Raw genomic sequence first — 12,373 nt, forward strand, 5'->3', positions numbered from 1 at the left:
CTCACGTCCATTTTTCCTCCTTATATATAAACATACTTACTTATATTAGAAAAGCCTCATATAATTTTTATTTCTAAGCTTCATATAATTTTTATTGATGCCTTAATTAGACTAACATTATCACTTGCAAACTTGGTTCAATCTTAACCTCCCCAAAGCGCTCTACAACCTGCGAAGATCTGCTTTCCGCGGGAGCCGAGCCTGCGAGCGAGCCCGCACTTCATGCGTTCTGAGCCTGCGTGGGAGTCCGCGGAAGGTCCTGCCTGGAGCCTGCGAGGGAGCTTGCGGAGGGATCTATTTTGTGCCTGCGGGGGTCCGCCGAGGGTCCTGCTTCCGGCCGCGGCCGCCTTGGCTGGAGCTATTGGCTCTCCATGGAGGAGCCAACCCCCTCTCCTCCTTCACCTTCCACAGCAGAGGCCTTCAAAACCCTTCTAGCCTCCCTGCCTAAGAAGAAATGCATGGAAGCAGCGAAGTTTGTGAAAAGGCTGGAAGATATTCCGGAGATCGCTCTCCCGCCAGAAGGACCGATCCAAGTAGCTCTTTCTCTGGCAGATCGGGCTCTGGTTGGTCAGTTTACAGGACTTTGGCCTTCCCCAAAGTCGACCGAGAATTGGGTAGCCAGGAACTGGGCACCTCTGATCCAAAATAAGGTAACCTCTTACTTCCTCGGGAGAGGCTATTTTTTGTTTGAATTCTCTGCAAAAGAAGACAAAGACCTTATTTTCAGGAATGGCCCCTACTTCATGGGCCCCCAAGGGCTGTATTTAAACAAATGGATGCCAGACTTCAATCTGGCAGTGGACGTGCCCACAGCAGTTCCGGTGTGGGTGAGACTCCCCAACCTCCCAGTTCATTGCTGGAACTGGGATTCTTTGAAGCACATCGGAAATACCCTTGGAAAATTTATAGACAAGGCTAATAGTAAGGACCAGTATGATTGTGCCAGAATCTGTGTGGAGGTAGATCTGGAGGTCGGACTGCCGGAAGCCGTCAAAATAGTGGTAGGTCCCTGGACTCATATACAGAAACTGGATTATGAGCAGCTGCCATTCAAATGCCGGAAGTGCCATGTCTACGGGCATTTTTCCAGGGACTGCCCGTCCAAAGGGGTGGAAGAAAAAGGAAAGGAAGATGGATGGAATCAGGCAAAGCGATCCAAAACCTCTCACAGGAAGAACACAAATGGCAGTGCCAAAACTCCTCAAGAGGGCCCTGCTCAAAAATCAGCCAGGGAAAGCCAAGGAAATAAATTTGAAATCCTCGGATCTGAAATCATGAACACACAAGAGACAGAAGTTCCAAAGGAGGCCTCTCCCCTTAAAGCCTCCCCCTCCATCAAAAGTATTCCAGAGAGATCCAAAGAGAAGGCTTCAGAAGAAGAGGAGGAAACCCAAGAGTCCGAGGAATCGGAGGAAGAAGGGGAAATCGGGGAATCCCAGTCCTCTCCCAGAAGATCTACACGAGGGCGCAAATCTGCAAAAGAAAAAAGAGAACAAGAAACCTACAAGGACAAGCTCCAGGGCAGCCAGCCAACACTAGAGAAGCTCCTAGCTAAAACTCCGAAGGTGACTAGGATTCAATCACAGGGCTCTAAGGGAGCCCTCCAAGGCAGAAATAAATGATGAAGATAGTCTCCTGGAATTGTAGGGGGATGGGCACCTCAGCTAAGGAAGAAGAAATGCATAGCTTAATAAGATTGGAATCCCCAGATATCCTCCTCATCCAGGAGACCAAAATGGAGGATTCAGCCTTCCTCCAAGCAAGCAAAAAATTTTGGAATAAAAATGGAGCGCATGCAATGTCTGCCTGTGGAGCATCGGGAGGACTTGGGGCGCTCTGGAACACAAATAAGTTTTCATTAATCTCTGAGTCCCTGAATACCCATTGGATTTTTTTTTAAATGCAACATTTAGAATCAAAGGAGATTATTTTTCTGTTCAATGTGTATGCTCCTAACAATGCAGGTGAGAAAAAGAACTGTTGGGACTCCATCAAAAGCCTGGCAGATCTAGAAAATTTGGAAAATATAATTATAGTCGGAGATCTAAATCTCACACTCCGCGCATCAGAAAAAAGAGGAGGTAGCATAGTCAGGGATCCGACAAGAGAATGGGTGGAAGACCTCATGCAAGACTGGGATCTGCTAGATATAAAACCAGTCACAGGCACATTCACCTGGTCAAACAAGAGAGTGGGGCCGGGACATATAGCGGCAAGACTTGACCGATTTCTTGTTCAAAGCTCCTTCCTACTCTTGGGGTTAGAGGCTAGAATGCGTATTCTCCAAAGCAGTGTCTCAGATCATAAGCCTATCAGCCTAGAACTGATATCTACTAAGGATCTAGGTCCTATACCTTTCAGGTTTAGCTCTCTATGGACCAAAGAGACAGATTTCTTGCAAAAGATTAGAGAGTGCTGGAAAGAGCCGGTCAAGGGGTCTCCCTTCTTTGTATGGGAGGAAAAACTTCGCAGAGTTAAAAAGATGCTGAAAGGCTGGGTAAAGACCTTGCCCAATCCTGCAGAGGACAGAAAAAAAAATCAAAATGATCTGGAAATCCATCACCTCCATCTGGAAGTTGCCGAAATCACCAAAGAAGAGTTAGATAAGGAATATCAGCTGCAACATAAATTCCATAGGGCGTGCCTGGCAGAAGAAGAATTCTGGAGGCTCAAGTCAAGGAGTCTATGGCTCAAGGCTGGAGATCGTAATTCCTCCTTTTTCCATAAGCAGGCTCAAGCTAGAAAATGCTGAAACTCTATATCAGAAATTAAAAATGAAAACAGCACTCTAAAAGACTTTGCCAGCATCAAGAAGGCTGCGTCAAACCACTTTGAAAAGATGTATTCTGAAGACGTGGAGACCAGCCTGAACGCCAATCTGATAGACGTTGTCCCCAAGCTCATTACTGCAAAAATGAACCAGATTCTCGAAAATAAAATCACTACAAATGAAGTCAAAGAAGCTCTCTTTGCAATGGAACCCGATAAAGCTCCGGGTCCAGATGGATTCACGCCCAGATTTCTTCAAACATGCTGGCAGATAGTTGAGAAAGAATTTATGAAAATGATCCTAAAATCCCAAGAATGTCAGAAAATTGGAGGCTGCACAAACTCAGCATTCCTCGCCCTCATTCCTAAAGAAAAAGGTGCTAATTCCTTTAATAGATTTCGTCCTATATCCTTATGTAACATTGGATACAAAGTGATCACCAAAGTTATAGCAAACAGATTGAAGAAAATCCTCCCTAAAGTCATCCCGGAGAATCAAGGCGGCTTTATTCAGGGCAGGCAGTTGGTAGACAATTTCATCTTGGTCCAAGAGGCGATCCACTCCAGTCTTCGTCGAAAAGAAAAAGGTATGGTTATTAAACTCGATCTAGCTAATGCATTTGATCATGTAAGACATAGATTTTTGTTTGATGTAATGCACAAATTTGGGTTTTGTTGAGATTGAAACAAGATGATGGAGCTTAGTGAAAAGAGTCACCTTCACTAAGTGGGCCCGCAGGCAAATTATGGCGCAAGTTCTATTTTTGATCCCAGTGTGGGTGACCACAGTATGAGTGATCACAGTGTGGGTGACCACAGTGTGAGTGATCACAGTGTGGGTGATCAAAGTCTATTTTTAGACTGGCTGTCAAAAATAGAAAAGTCAAATATTATTGTCTCATAATAATATTTGGACTATAAACTTGATCTTATTCTCTTGGAGCACTTCAGGATGAGCTACGGATGTGGTACATGAGGATCCCAGAAGGAAATACGTGGTTACCTATGGGATGACTAATATTTGCATGCATGACTTCAGTTAGAACTCAAGTGAGTTGAGTTTAGTGAACTGGAGGTGCAGTTGATGGAGTTGTGTTCAGTTTAGCTTTGTTAAACTGGTTGTATTTAGTCTAACTGGCAAATAGACTAGAGATGAGTTGGGTGAATTAGTTATTAATTAATTCACAAGTTATTAACTCATAATGCAACTATAGAATACATCAGTTAACTCAGTTGCATGTCAGTGCATGTTCAGTTCAACAGGGACAGGTGTTAGAGGATCAGATTGCTATCAGTTGTGACTATAGTTGTGCATGATGATTTGCATAATCAGAGGGATTGAGTATGACAATGAATTGGCCAATATCAAGAATTGTAGCTTGTGCTCACATCCAACAGAGTGTGAGTGATTCTTTGGAGGTGAAATACGAGTTTGGTAAACCATTCTCATTCAGTTCTTGAGCAGGTATTGAGCTGGAGAGGCAGGCAAGCAGTGGAATAGATTTGGAGATCAGATCTTAGCTGTATTGTGTGTAACAGGTGGAGCTGGTACTGGATTTCTTGTGATAAGCATTGTACTTTGTAATGTTACATGGTCTCAATCATTAATATACAGATAGTTGGGGTTTTTAGCGAGATGCTTTCCCCGGGTTACATACTGTGTTAATGTGTGAATGCTCTTGATGTTTTATTGTTATTGATGCTGCTATATTGATGATCAACATAGAGGAGCTTATGTATTGTGTATGTATTCCGCAATAGTACATGATCAGGATAATCTCTGTTGAATATGTGTTAAATTATTCAAAATTTCTACAGGTTTGGACAAACATTTATCAAATGGATCAGAGCTTGTATTTCTGAACCCTAGATTGCTCCTTTAGTGAATGGCAGGGCTACCGATTTCTTTAAAGCATCTAGAGGGCTGAGGCAGGGGTGCCCCCTGTCACCTCTCCTCTTTGTGTTGCAGGCCTCTGTCCTCAGTTTTCACTTAAACAAGAAACAGCAAGATCAAGAGATAGTTGGATTGTGCATAGCAAGAGGGATGAAAAGCATCAATCACGCCCTCTTTGCAGATGATACTCTGCTCCTTGGGGCTGCTTCTCAACTATCGGCAAGCAAATTCAAAGAAGTGCTGGAAGACTACTGCCAAGCATCGGGCAGTGAACTAAACAGGGGTAAGTGCCATGTTTATTGCTGGAATGTATCAGTGGCTGCTGCTAGTTCCATAGCCAGATGCCTAGGCTTTGCAGCTTCAGCATCTTGGACCTCCTTCAAGTACCTGGGGCTGCCCATCTTCCACAAGAGGGCTATAAGCAAGGATTGGCTCCCACAGATAGAAAAATTTAAAACAAAAATGCAGGCCTGGGGGTCATCTTGGCTCAACATGGCCAGAAAATCAGTACTTATCAAATCCGTTTTAAGCAGCCTGCCTCTTTTTAATTTCTCTGTTCTTTTGGCGCCAATGGGAATCATTAAAAACATGGAGGAGCTAATCAGAAAATTCCTTTGGAAAGGAGGCAAGAATAATGAGAAGCGACTCTCCTTAGTAAACTGGGAAATAGTATCCAGGCCGCTACAGGAGGGAGGATTAAATTTTAAAAATCTAAACACTCAGAATTTAGCAATGGGAGCTAAACTGATCTGGAAGATCATAGCGCCAAAGCCTGGATGGGTTCAGTTGGTGCTGTGGAGGAAATATTTCAGAGGTCAGAGACTCAGGTGTCTGGAGCAGCCCAAAGTCCATTTTAGATCCCCTCTCAGCAATTTAATTTTTAAAGTTGGGCCACTTATAAGAGATAATGCCTATTGGATACCTGGGAATGGCAAACGTATCAGAATTTGGGATGACAGCATTATGAACAGACCTCCGTTAGTGAACTCGAGTCTCAGGAGAGAGCTGAAGGCGTGGATGGAAGAAGCAAACATTACATCGCTCTGGGACATATCGACTTGGCATGGAGATAGCTGGGCTGGCTGGAAAATGCTCAATGTGCCAGCTGCGTGGTTGCCAGACTATGATACGCTGCTACAGATGTTACATGGAGCTGCACCTCTTCACGCAAGAAGGAAAGACTCGAGAGGCTGGGGAGCGAAGCAGATTGGGTATTCGGTGGCTCAGGGCTATGCCAAAATCATGGAGAGACCCCACATTCCTCCCAACCCGGCGCCTTGGAACGGTATCTGGAACTTCTCCACCATTCCAAAGATTGATTTTTTCTGCTGGTTGTTATGCCATCAAAAAATCCTAACAGACGATAGGCTGCAGAAAAGGGGATTTCTAGGTCCATCAAGATGCATTCTATGCAAAGAAAATCCCGAATCTGTTGTTCATCTTTCTCTGGAATGCAAATTTACAGTCCTAGTTTGGCAGGATGCCCATCTTCCCCCACGCAGTCCCGGATTTGTTTGCTGGGTGGTTGGCTAGATATCCAGGACCAGGCCCAAAAAACAAGATTGTCAAATTTGCATGGACTGCTCTGCCCAAATTTATCAGCTGGCAAACCTGGTTGGAGAGGAATAGAAGGATCTTCAGGGATAAGGAACAGAACTACAAGGTAGTTGCAAATACAGTTAAAGGACAGCTAAATGAGTGGCTGAGAGATAAAAATGATGACACAAATCTTAGCCAGCATGACATTGAGTTCGGAGCAGCTCTCAATCTAAATTTCCAAAAGTCGAAAATATCGCCCATATGCCTCAAAGACTGGCAAATAAGGAAAAATGGAGAAGAATTTCAAGCTTGGCTGTCCAATCAAGCTCTTCCCCTCCTGTTCTTTGACGGGGCAGCCAAGGGAAATCCAGGAATGGCTGGAGCAGGAGGCCTAATTATAAATCCAAAAGAATCTTCCATCCACAGGTTTGCATGGGGTCTAGGCCACACCACAAGCATCCAAGCTGAAGTCATGGCGCTGTTTCAAGGGATCAAAACGCTTAAGGATCTGGGGCTCACAGAAGCAATTGTTCTCGGAGATTCCCAAGTCATCATCAATGCAATGGTGACCAATACAAATCTGGCAGATCTTCGACTTGCAAGGACAATTTCAAGAATTAAAGGCATGACCAAGCTCCTGAGACTGGAATTCTTCCATATCCTGAGAACCAATAACAAGGAAGCAGATGTAGAAGCAAATAAGGCAGCCCAGTTAGATGCTGGAACTATTCTCAGAGATAATGAAATCTCTTGGGAACCAATCCCCTAAAAAATCTTTATGTTTTTCCGTCTTTTGCTAAAGCAGTTCGTTTGTATTCATAAGCTTGGGAAATCAGCAGGAAAAGGCCATGTGAAAAATTGTAAAAAGACGCGATTCACAAGTGATTGTGGCATGCTCAGCTGGTTGGAGAGATTCCAAGAAACCAGGCTCAGCTCTTGTAACCGAATTTATGGTATTTTTCCAGATAGTTAATGAAAGTCCCATAACCGTTTCTGTAAAAAAAAAAAACATTATCACTTATCTTCAACATTATTAGATATAACTAACATTAATCATTAGATATAACTTCTACGTGAGATGACCTCCTTTTGCTCAAATAAAAATAAAACTTAATGAAAAACCAAGGGACCATAGAAATAGCTTTATAAGATTTTACTACCCATTAGAATGTTAATTTGGCGGCTACTCTAAAATCTAAATGGAGCTATTAAAAATTATTTTCCCATCGATGTTCTCTTTTTCCAGGTTTGGGACAAGGTTATTATCCTTTGCCAGGTTTGGGACTGAGTTCCCTCTTTCTCTGCTCTTTATGATTTCATAGCAGATTCCATACCCTGCTATGATATTCAATTATTCGATGCCCTATCATTTAGATTAGATTTTTAATGTGTATTTATTATATCATATCTGGGTTACTCGAGCTTTAATTGAGATATTATTCTGTTGATTTGGATTTGGAGGTTTTCACTACAATTTGGAGCAGAAAACATGTCGTCTACATATGAAGATAAAATTGCAACCTTTGAGAACTCTGAGGTGTACAAATACGTTTGAAAGGTATTTTTCTGATCTCATTTCTATGATTTTTATTGTTAAAATTTCAAAGGATTTAAACTTGTATACTGAATTATGGAGAAGAAGGAAGGGTTAGGGTCGACAAGAGTTTATATATTCAATCATATTTTTTGACCGGGCACTCCAATGGAATTATGATCTTAAAGCTTTTTGGGAAATTCAATGGTGATGTGGACTGATCAAGAGGCTACGGTTGCTTCAAAAGTTCTCCTATGATTGCGTTGCTTCTTGTGATATATGGATCTACTTATGCTGGTCTTTACTATTTTCCTTGCTCTGATACCATTTAAAAAATCTTTGAAAATTCTGAAGTGCTGTAGTGAACAATTTTGAAACTAAATTGTAACACCAAGACACATAATTTCTAATTGCAACAGAATAGAACATAATTAAATAACAGTCACACAATCACAAAACACAATTTTTCTAGAGAACTCAACTAGGAAAACCCTCTCCTTGATTGAGAATTTTATTGATAGAGAATGAGCAATGGATTTCTTATTATACAACTTTGTTTCACTGGACACCAATCTAGTTTTCTTTGCTTGTCCTAAGATTGAAACACCTACAAGACTTTATTTTCTTTCCTGGTGTTCAATCCTACAGAAAAAATCATTCTTTATAAACCCCATATGTTTACCCAAGGTTTGAATATAGGGGGAAAAGTCTCTAGGACAGCTAGAGATACCCCCAAAAATCCAAGTGCCAACATATAGGAGTGGGAATGGAAGTGTGAGAAAGAAGTAGACAGCACCCTCCCCCCCAACCCCACACTGTCAAAATCTGTTAGATGGATTATTTCAAGCACAGTATCAATGTGGGGGGCTCCAATATGCAATAATCACTCCAACACTTACTCCAATGCAAGACGTACTCTTCACTGCATCTTCTCCAAAAAATTTACCTTAAGGTTTTCAAACCCTAGTGATGACAGCAACAACAAAAAAATGAGAGAGAAAGAGAGAGATCAAGTACAAGAGAAGATTGGGAGAGAGGAAGAGGACTAGTGCACACTCCTCTCTGGGTCACATCTCATCACAAGAGTGAATGCAAGTGAGTAAATAAATAATGAATGAGGACTCTCTCCTTCCATTATTTATATGAGAGATAAGGGAGGCCAACAATACAATGTGGGCCTAAGCCCTTACAAGCAACCTACATGTAGGCTAACACAAGTGAGATACACTCCAAAGTACATGCATCATGCTCCAAGCTGATGTCATACACAATAAGGGCTCTAAGATAATATAACTATGAAAGGTAAGTCCACATGCTTCCATCGCAAACCTCCATGAACTCCATCCATCCTCCTAAGTGATGTACTCAACTGAGTCAGCTACCTCCCGTAAAAACATTCTTGCAGCCCACACATACAACCCCAAGCCTCTAAACAAGAGTCCAATAAACCCCATGCCATCTCGGACTTGATGCCCTCCCCGAAGATGCACAACATTCCTCCCAAGTAAGGCATTCTCCAAGCAAGTGAAGTCTCCATCTGGCCATCATAAAGAGTGTCCACTAAACTGTCAGGAAAGTCCAACATCTAAAAGAAATATAACAAGCCGAAAAACATCTAAGGTTAAGAATCCATTGATCAAGCTATCTCAATTATCAGCACCATCTTCCACACACCAATTCATCTTAGACCATCCAGGGGCTGAACATACAGCATGCACCCCAAATCTCATGAAGCACCCAATAATGGTGTAAGACTTTCAAAGTAACCCTAAAAACTAACAAAGGGTTCCTGGCCCTAAGAAATGTGTAACTATGTCTCCCATCCTAGGGAAGACATCCCACATCCCAGATGCAGGATGCTGTCCCTGACAAACCTTAGGCAACAACCCCTGAAAACAATCCAAAATTGCGACTTGTGCAGTCTAATCCAACACCTATTATTCTCATTTTCAAGGTCTGATCTGCATCCTCCATGCCAAACAAACTAATTTAAGGTCTCATTTGTAATTTACATCCCCTGTGATCTGCTACATGAATCTGTCCAGTAAGTTATAATGAGAGTGTGACATGCATATTTTATGCCCAGATAGTTGATACAGAGGATTAATCTATGTATATTAAGTAAGATAGACAAAGAAAGGTCAGATTTATGTTTTCTATTGCCTGGCAGCATCTTACATTAGATCTGACCCATGTGTCTAGTGCCAAACTGAAATGTACACCCACTAACTTTACCCAAGATTCAGACTTCCCACAATTGGGAAGCATTCCCCTAGGTTTTTGCACAGACATATAGATAGCACAGTTCTGTGTTTTTAAGTGGTACAAAGTCAATTATACAGTTCAAATCACAAGATTTTAAGTTTCATTGTTTTCTATAAAAAAAATCCATTTGTTAGACCAAAAAAGAAAAACTACCTTTTATATATTCTAATATATATCTCCCCCATATCACCATATACCCTGATTTTGAAAGTGGCTTCCGCATGCCAGCACCCACACCCATCCCAGATTCCCCACACACACACACCCATGATCCACATACCCTGATTTTAAAAATGGCTTCCCCATACCAGCACCCACACCCATCCCAAATGCCCCACACACACTCACCCATGATCCCTAATAATGAAGCAAATGTCTGTGAACTTAGACATCCTCATGGTACATCTCATTAATTTTCAGTTTATATCCCCTTGCCTAGATCTTCCTCAAAACCTATATCATCATTATCAAATCCATCACATGACTCTCCCACATGATGTTTAAATATAGAAGCACCCTTCAATAGAACGCAATTAACTGAACAAAAATATCTCCAAACAAATAGAAGATCGTTAAGCCTTTTAGCCCTAATGAATAATCTATTTTTTTTTAGGTGTATCAGTTTGGATGCGTTTGGTAAATATTTGGACCTTCAAGAGAATGCAGAGTAAAAAAACTGTTCAAATCTTGAGCATATGTCTTCTGTAGTGTAGTATTAGAAAAGTGGAATAACAACTCTTAGTATCGACAAACTACCATTTGTTATATGCTTATGTTTTCCCTTTTATCAATGTTTCAACCTCCTTTTAATTCCCACCCTCTTAAATTGACCCACATAACACACTGACTACCACAAAGGCAATAGAAGCCCACTCCCACCTATGATGAATCATCTCCCTTGTACTTACATTCAGCACTAGGGATTGCTTTCTAATTTTTATAGTTTTAAATCATGGGGGCAACCAGATAGGTAAGAAAATGTTAAAACACTTAGGTTACACTTCGAATTCTCTATGCATTTCAAGGGTTTGGGAAGAGGGGGGAAAGATAGGGAGCTTGTCTCTTCAGCTCCATGAGTCCTGCTTCCTTCTTCTTAAAAACGCAAAATATGGGCTTCCTTAAGATGGGAACAAAAATTTGAGTGAAAGGAAAAGGACCTTAGAGAAATACAAATTCAAATTGAAGACTTGCCTAACTGGGAAGTGAGATATCTATGGATAATGACTTGGAGCTTTTATAAGGTCTCCTCAGCCTTGCAACGAGTAAGAGTCTTCCTGGCTCATTTTCATAATTGTTGCTGCCAATAGTTCAGTATAGTTGCAGCTGCCTTTTAGTTTGTGTCCTCACAGCCTGAGTTGTGGAGTAGCTTGACATATGAACAACAGTGGAATGGGCAGCATATGAAGAATGAGTTAGTGTTAAATTTTTCATGTGCAAAGAAGTGGGCACTAGTCTGTGGAACTCCACCTGAGAGTTTTTGCTTCCAATTATTTTTGTAAGTAGTCTTAAATGTCAATAACTTTTAGAGAATGTGCTCATGGTTATGAAGCCATGGAAAGTGTCCAATGTTCTATTATTTTCCTCTTCATAATGGTTCTTGTATCACCTTCTGAGAGATCTACAATATGATTGGGACTAGTTGTCTTTATGTTGGTTTTTGTGAAGCAATATAATTGTCGCTTTACCTTTTTTGTCTTCAAACTCATTGTATCTAATCCAAACAGTTAGGCTAGTTATATCTAAGAGATTTATTTTAACTATGGGATCATTCTACAATTAGATTATTCAACTAAGTGAATTCTAAAAGTTTGTACAAACTTTTCCTTTTGTTGAGTGAACCTTGAACCCTCTATAAAATGATGGAAGTTAGGGAAGTAAGACTGCCAACAGAGGTGACAAGATATGTGACATGGGGAAGGAGGCAAGGTAGCTATCCCACCATGCAATGAATGGGGAGGTCATGCCATGCCTTCCCTCCCCCACTTGAGCAGATGGTTTCCACTCCACTGTCGATCTGGTCATGCTAGTTATTGAGTATCGAAAGCTTTCTATTGGTTTTGAATCTAAAATTTGTGGGCTCTGTGAGAAAATCGTAAGTATATGTTGTAATAGCTTTAACATATTCAAAAGCCATGTCCTTCTCCCTTATTGATTATCTCATATGTGATTTTTAACATTTCCATCCATCATGAGATGTTCGCGCAGAGGACATTTGATCACTGCTATGTATAATTATTGAATTGAAGAAATGGGTCTGATGAATTGGCCCAATTTAGAATCTCAGTCTCACAATATGTTGATTGAACTGAAAATATGAGCAATGATGAAATGAAATTATTTCCTAGGTGGGCATGGAGTCTCTGAAGCTACTG

The 12,373-nt window shown here is 41.3% G+C and overlaps 1 protein-coding gene across 1 annotated transcript; it reads left to right on the plus strand.

Annotated features, from left to right (window-relative positions):
• The first annotated feature begins 371 nt into the window (after positions 1-371).
• On the plus strand, positions 372-2,752 carry LOC149218934 (uncharacterized). The gene is made up of 3 exons (XM_089386665.1): positions 372-567; positions 799-1,341; positions 2,037-2,752. The coding sequence occupies exons 1-3, from the start codon at positions 372-374 to the stop codon at positions 2,750-2,752; spliced, it is 1,455 nt and encodes a 484-aa protein (XP_089242791.1).
• Positions 2,753-12,373: the final 9,621 nt, after the last annotated feature.

This window comes from Pinus tabuliformis, chromosome Q (genome assembly GCF_031772625.1).
Source record: "Pinus tabuliformis cultivar Carrire ecotype Pingquan chromosome Q, CPIR1, whole genome shotgun sequence".
Classification (NCBI taxonomy): domain Eukaryota; kingdom Viridiplantae; phylum Streptophyta; class Pinopsida; order Pinales; family Pinaceae; genus Pinus; species Pinus tabuliformis.